Source organism: Nothobranchius furzeri, chromosome 2 (assembly GCF_043380555.1).
Source record: "Nothobranchius furzeri strain GRZ-AD chromosome 2, NfurGRZ-RIMD1, whole genome shotgun sequence".
Lineage (NCBI taxonomy): Eukaryota > Metazoa > Chordata > Actinopteri > Cyprinodontiformes > Nothobranchiidae > Nothobranchius > Nothobranchius furzeri.
In genome coordinates, this window is record NC_091742.1 from 93,195,869 (window position 1) to 93,214,972 (window position 19,104).

Sequence of the window (19,104 nt, forward strand, 5' to 3'; positions counted from 1 at the left end):
AAAACCCAGATCATAGTTGTAATTACAATTTGATTAATTGAGCAACCCTAGTTTGAACTGGACAGATAAGGGTGTGGCTACAGAAAAATATAATCAGAGAGTCGTCTCTTCAGACTCTCAGGGACACACGGGCAGTTCGCTTCGGCTTAGAGGTCTCCAGTTATGCCTGTGGGGAACATTACTCATGCACTACTTTTTATATTTGATAGCTAAAACTGCTTTAATCTTAATTTTGTCTGGCTTCCTTCTCATGAAACAAATTTAGCAGAATCACAGATTAAATCTCAAAAACACTCACATTTTATTATCTTTGATAAGACAGAAGCTTAGGATTCGTCACTTTCTGAAGTCCCGACTATTCACCCTGCCAACAAGTTGTCTGGACATAACGTACGAAAAGACAGTTTTTTCTTTTTTGTTGTAGATCTTTTTAACCAAACCTGGTGACTCAAATCTTTAAAAAGTACATATTTTATCATCTTGGTTAGGATTGAAGCTTAGGATGGAATCTGTGAAAAAATGAGACTTGACTAGACAAGACAGCTTTATTTATATAGCACATTTGCCAAACAAAGGCAACTCGGTATGCTTTACAGCAATAAAGGACAAAACAAAAATGAACAATAGAATTAGAAATAAAACACTGAAGACTAAAACTAGAAAACACACACAGTCCTGTAGATGAATGAAGGACAGAAAAGTTAAATTCAGAGAAAAAGCTTCTGCCGATCACAATTAAACAACGGATTATGAAAAATCAGATAACGCTTGAAACGCACAGATTCTTCCAGATTTTGGAGGTGAGTCTACTCTTTGTTTTGCTATTTTTGGCGTTGGCATCATCCTAGCGCGCAATGTTCTGTGACTTTTAAAATACAGTGAAAACGCTGAAAAACGCTGGCAGCGAAGGGCTTTTCTGATCAGAAAACGGCTGGCAGTGAATGAGTTAAACACCGTGTAAGAACACAGAAGTCACTTGACACAAATGAACATGGGTCAGTCGGGAGCACAAACAACCAACCCCCACCCCCGCAGCAGAGATCTCACAAAGTACATGTTTGAAAAGTGCAGAGTTTTGACCCTAATAGCCATACATTGGTAAAGTCTTACTCGAACACAAAAACACTGCTTGCTTGCAATCATTTAGATTTGTACTGCCCCCAATTGCCAGGGAAAGTAAACACCGTAACTTTAAATTTGTCCACAGAGCTCACAAACAGAAAGTTTCTATCCAGTGTGGACTCTCATGTGCTTGAATAAAAATTTCTTTTGTCCATATCTTTCTCCACAGAGCTCACAAGCAAATGGTTTATGTCCTGTGTGTACTCTCATGTGATCGTTTAAAGTCGACTTTTTGGTAAATCGATTTCCACAGAGCTCGCAAGCAAACTGTTTTTCTTCTGTGTGAATTCTCATGTGAGTGTTTAAACCTGACTTTTGGGTAAATCTTTTTCCACAGAGCCCACAGGCAAAAGGTTTATGTCCTGTGTGGACTCTCATGTGCTTGTTTAAAGTCGACTTTTCGGTAAATCGATTTCCACAGAGCTCGCAAGCAAACTGTTTTTCTTCTGTGTGGATTCTCATGTGAGTGTTTAAACCTGACTTCTGGGTAAATCTTTTTCCACAGAGCCCACAGGCAAAAGGTTTCTGTCCTGTGTGGATTCTCATGTGATTATTTAAAGTTGACTTTTGGGTAAATCTTTGTTCACAGAGCTCACAGGCAAAATGTTTCTGCCCTGTGTGGATTCTCATGTGATTGTTTAATGTTGACTTTTGAGTAAATCTTTGTCCACAGAGTTCACAGGCAAAAGGTTTACGTCCTGTGTGGACTATCATGTGCTTGTTTAAAGTTGGCTTACGGGTAAATCTTTGTCCACAGAGTTCACAGGCAAAAGGCTTCTGTCCTGTGTGGACTATCATGTGATTGTTTAAAGTTGACTTTTGGGTAAATCTTTGTCCACAGAGCTCGCAAGCAAACTGTTTTTCTTCTGTGTGGATTCTCATGTGAGTGTTTAAAGTTGACTTTTGGGTAAATCTTTGTCCACAGAGCCCACAGGCAAAAGGTTTCTGTCCTGTGTGGACTCTCATGTGACTGTTTAAAGTTGACTTATGTTTAAATCTTTTTCCACAGAGCTCACAGGCAAAAGGTTTCTGTCCTGTGTGGACTCTCATGTGATCGTTCAATGTTGACTTATAGGTAAACCTTTGTCCACAGAGCTCACAGGCTAATGGTTTCTGTCCTGTGTGGACTCTCTGGTGTCTGTTAAAGCTTGGTTTTACCCTTAATAATTTTCCACAGTCACCACAACTAAATGATTTTAGTTCTTTCTGGGCTTCCCTATATGAGTCTACAGGTTGCTTAAGTCCAACAGATTTTTTATTAACCAAAGAGCTAGAAGAACTTATTGCTGAATGACTGGTTACTCTCACGTGTTTCTGGAGAGACTGCTTGTCATGAAATCGTTCACCGCACTCACGACAGCTAAAAGATATGTTGACTGTCTTAACATCTGACTCAGAAGACCTTTTCTCATTCCAGTCATGGTCTTCGTCTCCAGTTTCAGACCCCGAGTCTAACATCCCAGAGTCTAGATTAATATAATCATCTCCACTAACTTCAGTCTCTGAAGAATCAGATGTTTGTTCATGAGGGTTCAGATCTGGGTTCCTGCTAGTTCCTGCTCCTCCACCAGTTTCTGCTGCCATCTGGTCAGCTGAGCTGCTGGTTGGAACATCTCTGTCTTCTATTTGCTGCTGATGAAGCTGTGAGACCAGAGGTTTCTCTTCATCATCCTCACTCTTAATAGAAACAGCAGTAACAGGAAACCCGACAGCTTCAGTCTCCTCCTTCAAACAGAGATGCTCTCCCTCCAGACTGGTCCAGAGTTCCTCCTGTTCCTCCTTTATGTGGAGATGTTCTGGGTCCTGCTGGTCCACACCAGCACTCTGTTCTTCAGGAGCTTCTTCTTTAACCAGCGCCAGCTGTGGAACATCTGTAGGAAACAGAAACACATAACGTGAATTACCAACTGCTGCAACTTTAAAAACACGCATATGAGAGTTGTGTTATTGCAGGGGTCTCCAACATGTTGGTTGCAAGCTACTGGTAGCTCTTGAAAGTCGCTGGCCTGGAAGCAGCCAGTGAGCCGCCCAGCCTGACTTGTAATTAACAAGGGATGGATTTCTAATTTGATGGCAAGCCTTCCCCGGTTCTCGTAATATCTCATGTAAAATTAGAATTTTGTGGAAGTAAAATAAAATCTGATTATTGCACAAATCTTTCGGCAAAAGTGTTCTACTGGAAATATGTGGAATGGATTAATTGCTCAGGTTGCAGCGCGGATCCCCGTTTCTGATATCAGCGGCTGCAGCTGCAGGTGCTTCTACAGACGAGGTGACGTCGGTCATACAGACCTGGTTTCAGAAAAACATCCTCAATAAAATATTGTGGGCGACTGTAAAGTCCTCTGTGCGTAAATATGTCGTTAAAGCAAATTAAATGCCCTTCGCTTATTAACACGATTAACAGGCTTCCAAAGTCTGGACATCTCCTGTGATTTAGTTTCAACAAATTTCCTTCAACAGTTTCAGCTGATTGTCCCGTTTAGGAATAAAACACGATTCTTAAATCTCTCTCTCTGCTCTGTGTTGCTCATCCGTCAGACCCGCTGATCCAGAGGCAGAGAAAAAGGTTAAACCTCCAACCCTGCTTTAATGTTGTCAACAATAAATGCAGCAAAGCATTTATTGTTGACAGGTTAATCATTCACAGAAAGCAGATTTGTTATTCATTATCTGAAAGTATCTGATTAGTTAATAAACAAAATATTTTGTTTAGTTTGATTTTCAGAATCTCACTTTCTTCCTTGTACTTTTTTATAATATTGATGTATTGAAATAGAGAAATCAACTAACATAAGCACATTCACACATGGACTTGAACACATCGTATGGCGGCAGCTCTTCTGTACTTTCATTAAGTAGCTCACGAGCCCAAAAAGGTTGGAGACGCCTGGATTAATGCTTTAAGTTGGTGAAATCAGAAACGACTCAAATTACAGGAAATCTCTTTTGAATTGAGAGACTTTTTCTTGGGAGGTGAATAAAAAAATGTAGGCTTACTAGTTCCAGACCAACAAAAGCCCATGTTACTCAGAGGTTCAGGTTATGTTATTGACAAAAATAGACAGACATAGACTTACAAATATATACAAAAATAAAAAATACAGTTTCAAGATTAAGAGGAATTCTCAGCGTAGCACAACCACAAAGTGTAGATTTGAAATTTAACTCACAAAAATTAAATGAAAACAAAATAAGACTTTCTGGTACCCACAACACATTCATGCTGTTATTTTAGCACTTTCATTCGTATTTGTTCCTTTAAATAACTATTATAAACACTCAGTGGTTTACTTTGTGGATCAACCAAGCCCCCATAATACTGGTATGAAAATGAAGCCAACACGGAAGTGAAAAAAAATTGCAGTTCCACCCTCATCCACTAGGGGCTGGTGTCAGAAGCGAGCAAATCCTCATTGACTCCCATGTTAAAAATACCAATTTCACAGCAGAAATAAACATGTTTACAGCCTGGTACCAGAACATGTTTTAGGTTTAATAGATCTAGTTTACACTCATGACAACTCTGAGGGGGTGAGTGTTTTTCTCACTCTTCTGTTTAAGTGTATTAAAAGCCTAAAATTCTGTATAATTAATGAGGATCAGACCCACGTGACCACAGAGCTAGCTCCGTGGAAAGGCCTCAGTCTGAGCCTCGGCCTCGCCTTAAAACTGTTCCGTCATTTTCAGTCTCTCAACTTAGACCATTAGTTGTAGCGTTTGTGCGTTCTTTTTGGATATTTTTTGTGCAATTGTTGGACTAAATTACTTGCTGTGGCATTAATTGCACTAAAAGAGCATCCAAGGAGTCTCCACTTCATTTTTTTTAGTAAGTAAAATTATATTTATGTATTTTAGGTCACTGCCGAGCTGAGCTTAGATTTTAACATGTACTGTTTAACCATGAAATTTAAATGTAATAGGTGCATTTAACATAACGCTGCATTTTTGAAAATGGGTTGAAATATGATATGTTGGTGGAGCTGGGTTCCGACTATCAGTATGGTCCCCTCCCCTCAGCGGCAGCCCGGCGTATCTCTGACTCAGAAGCTCCGGTGTTGTGCACAGGTAACTCCGGTTGTAGCTATGTAGCTACCTCCTTTAGCTTAGCTCCCACCTCCACATTAGCTTTGGGTTAGCTTGTAGCTACATCGCTTCAGTTTGGCAGGTGTCGTCATTTGATCCCAACCTTACAGCCCCACCCTCAGCTCCACCTCTCTTCCCTTTTATGGAATTGTCTGAGCTTGACGGAATCTGTGACACGGTCAAAATGGCGGTGGCCACCTCCCATTTTGGCACAAAAACGTATTATTGTAGCCTATGGACATGAATTGTCCAGTATATATATGTTGATCGGATCAACCTGTACAGGCTTGTGTTCCTGAGCCCAGGATCCCTCATTAAAATATGGAATATCAATCCATCTATCCATTTTCAGCCGCTTATCCGGGGTCGGCCGCGGGGGCAGCAGCCTAAGCAGGGAGGCCTAGACGTCCCTCTCCCCACCTACTTGGGCCAGCTCCAATGGGGGGATCTCCCAAGGTGTTCCTTGGCCAGCCGAGAGACATAGTCCCTCCAGCGTGTCCTGACTCTTCCTTTAGGTATCCTCCTGGGTGAACGTGCCCGGAAAACCTCACAAGGAAACATCATAATCAGAAGCCTGAGCCACCTTAACGGCTCCTCTCGATGTGGAGGAGCAGCAGATCTACCACAAGCCCCTCCTAGATGATGGAGTTTCTCACCATCTCTAAGGGAGAGCCCAGACACCCTGCGGAGAAAACTAATTTTGGACATTGTTTCCACGATCTGGTTCTTTCAGACACTACCCAAGCTCGTGAACATCGATGAGGGTGTGTATCTGCCATCAAAGGCAACTCTCGCATTTAAGTTCATTTTATTGGATTTAATGTTGAAACAATTAGTAGTTGAAAGATTGAGAAATAATATTTCAATAGTAATTCATGTTCTGTTCATTAGATTTATATGTTTAAATGTGTATTTGTGTTAACTGTGCAATTAGATGGGAACCTTTTCTATAGTTCCGTCCATTGTTGCTAAGGGGGCATTTTTCTTGGCACACTCAGCAAGCAATTAAGAGATGAGCCACGAGGTTGCACGTCTGCAGTAAGTTAAATAAAAGAGTGCCTTTTTTGGACTACCTCACGGCGTAAGGATTAAAGTTTATTCCCTTTGAGTGAGGCCAATGAGGTAAATGTTTTCTTTTGTTTATTATTGTTGTATATGTAAACTATGTAAATTTGCGTGATATTCTATTGCAATTACCGCAGTGTGAAGTGTAATGTGTATTTTATTGATTGATTTGTTGACATGTTCGTCATATAATGCTTAAGGACTTTATTAAGAATATTCATTTAAGTTTATATTTCTTTTTAGTTCTGACGGCATTGTATCGGCTGTGGTTGGACATCATTACATGTTAAGACATGTCGAAGAATCCTCCTGTCCGAAATAAATGTCAGTAAAACCAAAGAACAAGTTGAGCTTTATTAAGACTCAAGGGGAGTAACAGGGTGGGAACATAGATCAACCAATCAAGAGCTTCGCCTTTCGACTCAGCTCTCTTTTCACCACGTTGTGAGGAGAAACCTGCTGACATGTCAGCCACCGAGTCTAGCAGAGACAACCCATTTAGCATAATGGGTTCTTTTAAAGATCCTGGTTCTGGTCTATAGGGCCTTACATGGACAAGCACCATCTTACATTGGTGATCTTCTTAGTCCCTACACCCCCAGCAGGTCCCTGAGGTCCAGTGATCAAAGCCTACTGGTTGTGCAACGCACCAGGCTAAAGACCAAAGGTGACAGATCATTTGCTGCTGTGGCCCCCAGACTCTGGACCTCTCTCCCCCTGAGCCTGAGATCAGTGGACTCAGTGGTCTCCTTTAAAAAGCAGCTGAAGACTCACTTGTTCAAGCTGGCTTTTGTATGACCTTCTTCACCACTCTCTCTTTATTCTGCTCTCCCCACCTATTCCACCTTCCTCAGGATCCACCGATTTCCCTCTTTCCTGTTCACTCTCTCTCTTTCTTAACATGTTTTTTAATCCAAATTGCCTATTTTTGCTCATTTTAAATATATTTTTAAACATTTTCTAAATGTTTTTTTTATATTTTTACATTTTTTGTTTTTGTGAAGCACCTCGTGATTTTTATCTTGAGAGGCGCTATAGAAATGGTATTTTCTTCTTCTTCATAAGGACCTAAAACCCAGCTCTTCTCATTGTGGACGTCAAACTAGCAACCAGGGTGATTTCAACCACTCACAAACTAGATCCATCTTTCCTAGAGAAAAACTTAATGACACACTAACCAAGGTGTTTTAATTGTTTTGCATGTTTCAATATTTTTTTATTTTATTTCGATTTCAGGTTTTTAATTCTATTTAGTTTCATCTGAGCTCTTCTACATTTGTTTGATCATTTTAGTAAACAAAGATAAAATTCAATCACTGCCTCCTCATCTTGAAGTCCTGCTGTGTTAAAATTAAAGTTGTTCAATAGTTCAAAAGCTCTGGAGCTTCTCTCCTCTGTGAAGAAAGAACCAGAGAGGTTCGGACCGAGCTGCAGCAGCAGACTAAAACACAACACGGACATGTTTTAATGATAACACCTCATGGGAGAGGCACTGTAATGTCCCACCATGCAGTGATGATATATTCATTCATCCACCAGTACCTGTGTCCATGCTGTCCAGGTCCAGGTGGTGAAGAACACACGATGAATCAGTCCCAGCTGATGGATGATCCTGAAGTGGTAGCAGGTTTTCTTTAGCCGTGTTTAGCTAACAGCTGCAATAGAAACAAAGCAGGAGAGCTGATTAAGATGCTGCTTCAGAACAACGCAGGAGATTAAAGATCCAACGCTTTGGTTCTGATCAGCTGAGGACAGATCCAGTCTGGAAAAGAGGACCTTTGCTCACCAGAGTTCACGGAGTAGAGCTAACCGCTTTTTCCTCCAGAGTCACATTCAGATTCGGGGCTTTTCCGTCGGTCGGATAGTGTGAGCAGGATGGATCAGTCCCAGCTGATGGATCCTTGCCTCTGTGCTCTACTAGGTCTTTATCTGTATTGTGTTAAATTTATTCTGTATGCATTTTATGTGTATACCTATTCTGCGCTGTTTTATCTTTGTTCTATATTCTGAACACAGTTTTATTCTGCTCCAGCAGGTGGCGGTAGTGCACCTTTACGCTGGTCACCGACCACCGGAAGAAGCAGAAACTGGAAGCTGCTAGCAGAGCTAGCTTGTTGTTGTTCTGGTGTGTGAGGAGAACATTTGAGGCTCTGCAGTAAAAATGTCTTCACTTCAGTCTCTGGGAGAGTTGATCAGCTAAAGCGACTAACTGCTGCTGCTGCAGAAATCTTCTCACCAGGCTGTGGAAACTTTCTTCTCCTCCTCAACAACTTGGTGGAGTTCTTTCCAGAACCAGAGAAGATATTCTGCGGTCTTCGTGACAATCGGAGCTCCAGAATCAGGTTGTGGGTGAGAAAAGCTTTTCTCTAGACTTCCTGCCCTCTGGATCTGCTGCTGTTCCTTTGGCCAGAACCAAAGCGTTGGATCTTTAATCTCCTGCGTTGTTCTGAAGCAGCATCTTAATCAGCTCTCCTGCTTTGTTTCTATTGCAGCTGTTAGCTAAACACGGCTAAAGAAAACCTGCTACCACTTCAGGATCATCCATCAGCTGGGACTGATTCATCGTGTGTTCTTCACCACCTGGACCTGGACAGCATGGACACAGGTAGGGCTGCCACCTTTCAGATATGTAAATAAGGACTCCACCACAGCTTCTCGGGGCCATGACCAAATATGAACTTTCTGCTGTAAAACCTGTTCTGTCCTCTTCAGCAGCTTCTGTTTCTGTTACAAAATAACCAGTAAAAGTGAACTAGTACTAAATCACATTGTTGGATTGATTTTATTTATATGTTGGCTCTAAAACAGGAGAAAGACAGAAGGGTTGCACATCTTTCTGTGATCAAAGGTTCGATATGAATCTAGATTCACAGGTTATGATTCCATTTTACAAACTATATCCTTTTATTAAAGACCCGTTAGATTCAAAACGATTAGATTCGAATTCTCCGTAAGAACGAAACAACTTGATTCTACTGTTAATATTTATTTGTAGATATTTTATAAAATTAAGATGCCAGTTCTGTTAAAGTGACTGTAATATTCTCATTTTAAATATGTAAAAGACCACTTATCCCAAAGCAATGTTGCTTAATGGCAAAAAACATCACTGCATGATTGTCAACGTATTTATTTTTAGACGTGAACCCACAAAAAGTGTCTGAGTCTTCGGATGGGAACTCCACAGGTAAACATAGCACATAATAAGAATAAAAAGCAACATTTCAGCTGGAGCATAGTGTTTTGAACACTAGAGGTGGGTAATAATGTAAACAAGTTACACACCTATAAACATACCAAGTAACACTAACCCAATTATGATGGTGGTCATTCATTTCAAAATGTAGCCTCAGGCCTGGGGAGCCAGGATAAACTTCATTCTTATCTCAATACTTACCGTGTCACAGGTTCCGTCAAGCCCAGACAATTCCACAAAAGGGAAGAGAGGAGGAGCTGAGGGCGGGGCTGTAAGGCTGGGATCAAGCTAACCTGACGCTAACCCAAAGCTAACGCAGAGGTGGGAGCTAAGCTAACAGAGGTAGCAACCTAGCTACAACCGGAGTTAACTGTGCACAACACCAGAGCTTCTGAGTCCAAGATACTTCGGGCTGACCGCTGGGTAAAACCGGGTGGAAAGGTTTCCATCCCAGAGCTCCACAAGCCGGCAGCCTGCGCAGCAGACAGAGGTGCGGGGAGGGGAGAACCGGGGGGAAAACATCGGTCTCCCGAGAGCTCAACAAGCCGATAGTGGGAACCCAGCTCCACCAACATGTTATATTTCAACCCATTTTCTAAAGTGCAGCATTATGTTAAATGCACTGGGTTTTACCCTATTACATTTAAATTTCATGGTTAAACAGTACATGTTAAAATCTAAGCTCAGCTCGGCAGTGACCTAAAATACATAAATATAATTTTACTTACCGAAAAAAATGAAGTGGAGACTCCTTGGACGCTCTATTAGTGCAATTAATGCCACAGCAAGTCATTTTGTCCAACAATTGCACAAAAAATATCCAAACAAGAATACACAAACACAGAGACTCAAAATCCCAGAGCAGTTTCCAAGCCAGACCGAGGCTCTACTGAGGCCTTTCCCCGGAGCTAGCTCTGTGGTCACGTGGGTCTGATGCTCATTAATTATACTGAATTTTAGGCTTTTAATACACTTAAACAGAAGAGTGAGAAAAAAATTCACCCCCCTCAAAGTTGTCATGAGTGTAAACTAGATAATTTAAACCAAAAACATGATTTGGTACCAGGCCGTTAACATGTTTATTTCTGCTGTTAAATTGGTATTTTTTAACATGGGAGTCGATGGGGATTTGCTCGCTTCTGATACCAGCCCCTAGTGGATGAGGGTGGAACTGCAATTTTTGTCACTTCCGCATTGGACTCAATTTCTGTCCTGCATGGCGGGGGCTTGAGCCTAACCCACACGAAGCTTAAAACAAGCTACTCTAACTTTTAAATAAAGCATTTATAATTATGACTGTTTATTAACCTACCACTCCTGAAGGAAGCATGCTAGTTCTGTTAGCTGTCACCATTCACACACGGAAGAGGGTTGACGTCAGCCGGGAGGTCCGGTGTTGTGAGAAATCGTGTTCCCCAGCAATATTCTGTCCCCCCGTGTCGGGAGATTGCACTTCAGGCTATTTTCACAATATTTGTGATTAACTTTTACAGTAAAATGATGTAATGTAATAATGTTATGCTTGTTATTTTTTTAATCTGTATTTCCTCCTAAAACAATAAAAGGATACAGTAAAAACATTCTTGTTCAACTTTTGCAGCAAGCTTATATATCATTTATGAAAGTTATGTAAAAGAATGTAATCTCACTCAGTTTCACCATCTTTTATTTGAGATAGTTTAGTCCTCATAATGGACAATAAGTTCTGTAGATTTCGAAATATTTGCCCTTGACTGTCTAAGGGAAACTGAATATTTCAGGGGAACATAATTTCCCACAACACCCTTTTCACGTGGATCACGGAGCGCACCGCTCGATGTAAACAAACATGCTGCCGCTTCCGGCTTATATGGATATGGAGAGATCACTGGCTGCTCGTTAAGCCTGGTTCATGCTTCTCCGTCAGCTCCGCAAGGGATTGACGGAAGCGTTTTGCTCTCATACTTCTTCGTCTCCTGGAGAGTGTTGCAATGCAATTCCCCGCCAGGACAACAGAGGGCGTATCGCTGTTCTGTGGTATCCTGTCATGTATCGGTCCAAGATTGTGTGTTTATATCGTTTTTTTGTATATAAGAGACTTTTTAACACAGACAGATTTGTCTCTCATCATCCTCTACCTCTTCATGCGCTCGCCACCTCTAAACTCACGTTTCTTGTCATTTCCGTTCACAAATAAAACGCTTGCTGCGTACTCCTCCAGTCACGAAGAAATTAAACATTCATGTTTTTAGAGTTTTTTTCGCGAGGTATTCTTCAAGCTTCTCCGTGTCTGCCGCTTGTTATCCTCGGCTCTTTATTTTTTTGAGGGCACAATGGCGGCGGTGTAGACAACAGTAGTCCGTCTCGACTGACGGATGTTTAGAAAAGAGAGCTCGACTCCGTCCGTCGTTGCGGAGCTCTCCGCAGGCCCGCAAGGACGTTGCGTGTCTCCGCACTGACGCAGATTGAGAAGCGTGAATCTGGCTTTAGCCACGGCTGGTTCAGGAGTGTTGGTGAGTCGGGGACATGCTGGAGATCAGGTGAACAATGCTGACTTATCCACCAGCTAATTGTGGTTCACTGCTGGTGTGGTGGAGATGGGCGTCACAAGCTACTAGTTAGCCACAGCTAGAGCCGGGAAGAATCTGTGTACGCTGTGTGTAAACTCCCACGGATTACCAGCAAAAGGAGACCCACGTCTAAAGGTAACATTTGAAAAGAAGCCCTCTGAGTCAAAGTGTCTCAGTAACGCGTGGAGAACTACATCGCCGTTAGTAAAGTGTTGTGGAGATAAAGTAAACAACGCTAATTTAAGCTTGGTTTATGCTTGACACATTTACTTTCCGCTTGGTGATGCGGCTCGTGGATGGAACGCGCTTCACAACTCGCAGCGTTTATGGTTCATGCGGCTCGTCTCTGCGGTGAGCCAATATTCTCCCAAACTGTAGGGGGCAGCGTGGAGCTCTACAGCATGCATCCAACACTACACCATAGAAGTAAAAACTACTGTTGTTTACAACATGGCATTCCAGCATTTTTAACAGCGTCCTCGTCTTTTCCGACGGTGCGAGCTATTTCTCTCCAAGAATTATTAACAACATGTTGATCACGGTGATCTCTGAGAGCTGAATCATACAAATGTCTGTATTTACGAACCTCTGCCATACTAGTTCTTGCCAGTCCGCCATGTTTTTCCGCGTCCGACCATCCGCGTGGTTAGAAAATTTCCTAGGTGCGCGGTGCGGAAATTTTGGGCCGTGCGGAGGCGCGGTGGAGGGGCGAGGTTGTTAAAATGACGCAATTTCGCAGTGTGGAGCCGTGCGAACCTCGCGGATGCGTCAAGCATAAACCAAGCTTTAGCCACTGGCTAGCGGACGAGCGTGTTGGGACAGACTGCAGGCTGCGGGAAGAGAGGAGACTTGAGTAGAAGTACTTTGGAACGGACACGTTGGGACCGGGTCGGGAGTTCTGGTACTAGAAAAAGACGGACGAACAACTTGATGTGAGTTTGGGAGCCAGAGACACTAATTCAGGGATTAAAGTTCTCTGTCGTGGCGACGGAAATCCGTCAGTTGGAATAATCAGAAAAAAGTTCCATCAAAATCTCTTCTCGCGCTCGCTCTCTCCTGCTGCTAATTGAAACGAGTTTCTCCCATCGACATATATACATACATGTATATGTGGTTTCTCCACCGTTCTGCACCGCCCAAGCTGCAAAAACGTGCGTGCTCATTGCTCGCTCCCGCGGTGCGCACAAACACAAACAGCGCGCGCTCCAGGCGCTGGTATTCTAACAGAGCCAATAAAGCTCTGATATCACAACGAGAGTTAACGTGATGAGCGGAACCAGGACCCAAATTCCCGGTGGGCCGATCTGAGGTCGGTGTTTTTAGTCGTCTCTTTGTTTTTTTTTCGGGCCGGTGTTCAGTCATGACGCTCTGCTGATCACCTGCTGATGAGAGGATTTCTCCTGTCAGTGGAACAGGTGAGCTGCTGAACAAGCGTTAGTTCCTAGAAACACTTTCTATGCCCAGACTGTAGTGACCTGTTATTTATATTAATATTATTTATTTTAATAATTTTTATTTTAATATTGATTATATTTCATTTCTAAGGTGTGGATGTCTGTGAACATTACAGAATATTCAGACTGGTGTAAAGAACATGATATTATTAATAACAGGTCATGATCTAAAGCTGGTCTGAGGTATAAAACTCTGCCCTGGGCCTAAAGCCCTGCAGATAGATTTAGTTTCTATAAACACCAACAACAAATAAACAACAGCAGCTGGATTCTACTTTGTTCCTTAAATTGAGTCACGTAGTTTTGCAAGTTCTGCAGCTCACACGTTCACCAGGGAGCTCTGGCAGCTGATTGGTTCTTTTGGTACCTAGTGCAGTTCTGGTGCTGAGCAGCATGGATGCATCAGTGGATTTCACTGTAGTCTGTGTTCATAATGGATTAAGAAAGGACAGGAAAACATTGTTAACTCAAATATATCATTATAATGAACATGTATAGATACTTTATCATACATACTTACCAGCCTGTAACTCTACTTTCCCCCAAAAATGCACCAGACTGATGCATCCTCTTCCTAATTAAAAACCAGGCCAAATGCAAAGTTCAGGGCAGAACATTGTCATGCGACACACCTGCAACCACTTCAGCCACCCCTTTAAGAGAAACCAGCAACCACTGATGACGAGCTGTTGCTGCCTCGCCCAGAGCTCTGAATCCCCAGAGTTCAGTTGCTGCTGTTAACATCCAGCTGTGGTCTTTGTGGTGTTTCTACCTGGAAAGGTACTACCTACTCTTGAGGTGACGCTATTGCGTCCCTCAGCTCGCTAGGAGAGATGTGGTTGGTGAGGGAGCAATAAAGTTTGAGTGTGGGTGAAATAATAACAGAGCGTAAGTGTCCAACACAGGATTGTATTAAACAACACAAAAGGAAGATATTCACAACAGGGAAAAATACTAACAAAAAGGGCTGGGGAAAGAGGTTTAACCGAAACAAAATAACGGCTAACTGCAAGCTAATGGAGAGACACCCTGTTAAGCAGGGACGCTGGGAAAAGTCCACAATCGAAGTCAAATAGCCATTACTACATCGGGATTACCAGAGAGTCGAATCTAATACCAAAGTGAATACCTAAAGCCGAGACTAACCAACACACGCGAGAAGAGAGCAGCAAAAACTCTTCCGAGCCTTCACTACCCTGGACCTTCCCCCAGACTGTGGGCAGGAGAGCAGCCTTTAACAGCTGACTGGTGATTGCTAGATTACACACAGCTGCGCAAGAGACAGACGAGGCAGAAGCCACTGAGGCCATCTTGTGGCCGAAAAGGGGCAGAGCACGTATCAGCAGGAAGTAAGACAAACTGGTGCTGCATTCTCTTTGTGCTTTGGGTAACTGATACCCCTTCAGTCTGCTTAACTGCTGTCAGAAGGTTTGTGCTTGTGTATCTCTACTCTCCGGTCAGGTTTTTTTGGTGGATATTTTTGTTTCTTTTTCTTCAGTTTTCATCCTCATTGGATTCTCCTCGGTTTTACCTCGGATGGCGAGCTACCATTCAGAAGGAACCTCACTTGGAAAAGGACTAAATGAACCTGAGATCACAAGGACAAAACGCCTTGTGATCTCTTAGGACTTGAACTGAGTTGCATTTTTGTAAATTGTTATCCTGTCCTTTTTTTCTTCTCACCTGTAAATAACTTTAATACACTGTTTGAACCAAAGACCATTTGTGTTCTGTTCAGTTATCTTTATTCACACACTTCGACTCTAGAGCCGAACCTTATTCTGATCCCCATGCCACCTGCTGGTAAAAGGCAGGCTGGCGTGCAGTCCTGACCAGCGTTACACAGGTTTCCTGATTGATCAGACGCATGAAGAAGCAGAAACTGGAAGCTGCTAGCAGAGCTAGCTTGTTGTTGTTCTGGTGCCGCAGAGCTATGGTGATTAATATCTTAGTGATATTAATATCGACTTTTGGTATCGGCCCAAAAATTCACATCGATGCATCACTAGTTTATTCACCCGTGCACTGAAGGAGTATAAAATATGGGGCAAACCTGGACGGAAATGACAGGAAACGCGGGTTTAGAGGTGGCTACCGCATGAAGCCGCATGCGTTCTCTGTGTTGGCACCTGCACTTTGGAACCAGTTGCCTTTGGTGGTGCGTCAGTCACCCTCATTGGGTGTTTAAGACTCGCCTTAAGACCCATTTTTGTCGAGGCATTCCAGGATTATCAAATTTTACCCGGTTTCGAGGCCCCTGCATCTTAACCTTTTTCAGGATTTTATTTTTTGTTTTTACTCTCCTCTTTTAATTGATTTTATGTTGGTTTTACGATTGTTATATTTTATTCTGATGGTTTTATGTTTTGATTGTGTTGTGTTCAGCACCTTGGGCGTCTGCATTGGTCGCAGTAGGGGCTCTATAAATAAATGAAGTGAAATGAGGAGGTGGAGGAGATTGAAAGACACTTTTGTCCGTGTGATACAGCCTCTGAAGTATATAAACACATTAGTAAATACACTATCGTGGACATGAGTGTTATGGTGGCAGGATACCACCGAAAAGCGCTACTCTCTCTGTTGTCCTGGAGTGGAATTATTTTGCAACGCTCCACTGCCTGAACAGAAGTTCAAATGTAAAAACCTTTCTGACACTCTGTGTGCGTCTCTCCATCTGTGCATCATCTAGTTAAAAACACCACTCACCCATAAAAGTAAATAAAAACATGCTATTCTCTAAATTAAGTCATTGTTATTGTTCTCTTTTTCCCAGATCATGTAGCCAATAACTGTTGCATGTATGAATATAAAGTTAGGGTCGTCTGCAGTTCACATCATGTGTTTCTCTGTTTCCTACACATGTTCAACAGGTGATGCTGGTGAAAAAAGAAGTTCCTGAAGATCAGAGTACTGTTATGGACCAGCAGGACCCAGAACGCCTCCACATAAAGGAGGAACACAAGGAACTCTGGACCAGTCTGGAGGGAGAGCATCTCCATTTGAAGGAGGAGACTGATGTAGCAAGGTTTCCAGTCACTGCATTTTCTATAAAGAGTGAGGATGATGAAGAGAAACCTCTGGTCTCACAGCTTCATCAGCAGCAAATAGAAGACAGAGATGTTCCAACCAGCAGCTCAGCTGACCAGATGGCAGCAGAAACTGGTGGAGGAGCAGGAACTAGCAGGAACCCAGATCTGAACCCTCATGAACAAACATCTGATTCTTCAGAGACTGAAGTTAGTGGAGATGATGATGATGATGATGATGATGATGTGAATCTAGACTCTGGGCTGTTGGACTCTTGGGCTGAAACAAAAAACAAAGATGAAGACAATCAGTGGAATGAAATTAGGACTTCTGATTCAGATGTTAAGACTGTCAACAAATCATTTAGTTGCCCTGAGTGTGGAAAAAAGTTTCTGCACAAGTGCTTTCTCCAGAAACACGTGAGAGTGATGAGACATTTTGCAATAAGTTCTTCAAGCTGTTTGGTTAATAAGAAATGTGTTCGAGTGAAGCGACATAAAGACTTGTGCAGGAGAGTCCAGAAAGAACCAGAATCATTTAGTTGTAACGACTGTAGCATAAGATTTGGTAAAAAATCGGATTTAAACAGTCACACAGGACAGAAACCTTTTTCCTGTGAGTGCTGTAGAAGTTTTAGCCAAAAGACATGTTTAAATAGTCACATGAAAGTCCACACAGGACTGAAACCTTTTCCTTGTGAGCTCTGTGGACAAAGATTTAGCCAAAAGGCTAATTTAAACACTCACTTGAGAGTCCACACAGGACAGAAGCCTTTTACCTGTGAGCGCTGTGGACAAAAATTTAGCCAAAAGTCACATTTAAACAATCACATGAGTGTCCACACAGGGAAAAAATCTTTTTGCTGTCAGATCTGTGGACGCGTTTTTAGCCGAAAGCCACATTTAAATAATCACATGAGTATCCACACAGGACTGAAGCCTTTTCCCTGTGAGCTCTGTGGACAAAGATTTAGTCAAAAGACAACTTTAAACCGTCACATGAGAGTTCATACAGGACAGAAGCCTTTTCCTTGTGAGTTCTGTGGACAAATATTTAGCCGAAAAGAAAATTTAAACAGTCACACAAGAGTCCACACAGGACAGAAGCCTTTTCCCTGTGAGGTCTGTGGACAAAGGTTTAGCCAAAAGTCACATTTAAACCGTCACATGAGTGTCCACACAAAATAAATACCTTCTTCCTGTGAGCACTGTAGACAAATATTTAGCAAATTTTTACATGAGAGTCCACCCAGGACAGTAGCCTTTTCCTTGTTAGTTCTGTGGACAAAGATTTTGCCATAGAAGGACTTTATTCAGTTACATGAGGGTTCACACAGGACAGAAATAATTTGCCTGTGAGCAAATAATTTGCTAAAAGACAAATTTAAACAAACACATAAGAGTTCACATGAGACAGAAGGAAATACAAGAGTACTAAAAGGTAACCATGTAATTTTTACATGGGAGGTATTTGTAGGAGCCAATATTGTTTTGGTTTAGATTATATTATGGTCTAAGTTTATTTTGATAATGTTTTATGTACATTTCAGTTTATTGCACAATGGTTTGTATTTCCTTTAACCACTGGTGGCACTGCGGAGCCTGTAAAGGTGTTGAGGTGGCATTGCACTGGCGTTTTTTGGGTGACGAGAGGTCACACGGTTTTTACCACTTCATTTGGTTTCATATGCCACATCTAATTTGCTGTTATAACTTTCATCATTTACATAAACCTGGACAAGAAATAGCCATTGTGGACCCTGCATAACTGTGATCGTCAACATATTCAATAAATGGGACAATAAACCCAAACCCGCTTTCTGCCTGGACAATATTGTTGAAGCGAGTCATTGCCTCCACCCGCACCCGAGGGTGACTAAAAGTGGGACTTGATAGTCACTACAACAAGTAAAAACCCGGACCTGTCTGGAATTGGAGGAAGTCGCATCATCTGGAGCTCATCAGAAAAAGTTTGGCAGGTGCCACGCCTGCGGCGCTGTTTACCTGGAGGTTGGATTGAGACGCCATCACGCATCGATCCTTTGTTGTGACTCCACATCAAAGCAATCTAAAAGGTTTGAGGCACAAGCAAAACATTCAAGACATCTCCGGTGAGTGCAGTCATCCTTTTGGGTTAAAGACGCTGGAGTGGAGTTTTGTTGCACTGCGGCCTGACAAGAGCTGATTGCCTGCATAAGAACCGCTAAAGATATTGATGGCTTCCACTCATTAAACTGTTCATTCATGTGCTGACGTCTGGAAAACACAAAAGTGACTGTGTCAATACTCGTGCTTCGTGGCAAATTAAAGCGCAGCAGTGAGTAAAATAGCACGAGGAAGAGCGCCACAATCATCTGTGTTGCTGAATGGTGTTTAATGAATGAAATGGATTTGGATAATGATGAAACCAATTCTAGAGACAATGAAAGTGAAAAAGACAAAAGAAGTTTTCCGTTAAAGGTTTGGCTTTTGAGATCAAAAACCTGCAAAAGGAGAGGTCTGATTTATTTAAACAAGCTAGTAAAATAAAAGCAAAAATAAAAGACCTTTGTTCATCATCTGCCAATTTTATTGCCATTAAACAACATCTTAAAGGGTAAACTCTT

General features: G+C 42.2%; 2 protein-coding genes across 2 annotated transcripts; one reads left to right on the forward strand and one right to left on the reverse strand.

The window, feature by feature from the left end:
• Positions 1–531: 531 nt before the first annotated feature.
• LOC129163063 (gastrula zinc finger protein XlCGF26.1-like) lies at positions 532–8,198 on the reverse strand. Its single transcript, XM_054739999.2, has 3 exons — positions 8,060–8,198; positions 7,816–7,928; positions 532–2,993 (listed from the first exon to the last, which is right to left on the reverse strand). The coding sequence occupies exons 2-3, from the start codon at positions 7,823–7,825 to the stop codon at positions 1,228–1,230; spliced, it is 1,776 nt and encodes a 591-aa protein (XP_054595974.2). The 5' UTR covers positions 7,826–7,928; positions 8,060–8,198; the 3' UTR covers positions 532–1,227.
• LOC107372648 (zinc finger protein OZF-like) lies at positions 8,068–18,311 on the forward strand. The gene is made up of 4 exons (XM_070548298.1): positions 8,068–8,194; positions 8,309–8,622; positions 8,766–8,878; positions 16,343–18,311. The coding sequence occupies exon 4, from the start codon at positions 16,346–16,348 to the stop codon at positions 17,684–17,686; it is 1,341 nt and encodes a 446-aa protein (XP_070404399.1). The 5' UTR covers positions 8,068–8,194; positions 8,309–8,622; positions 8,766–8,878; positions 16,343–16,345; the 3' UTR covers positions 17,687–18,311.
• The last annotated feature ends 793 nt before the right edge of the window (positions 18,312–19,104 follow it).

What these genes read in the sequence shown, in the direction of transcription:
- LOC107372648 (XM_070548298.1), top strand. Translation starts at nt 16,346, where the DNA reads ATGCTGGTGAAAAAAGAAGTTCCTGAAGATCAGAGTACTGTTATGGAC.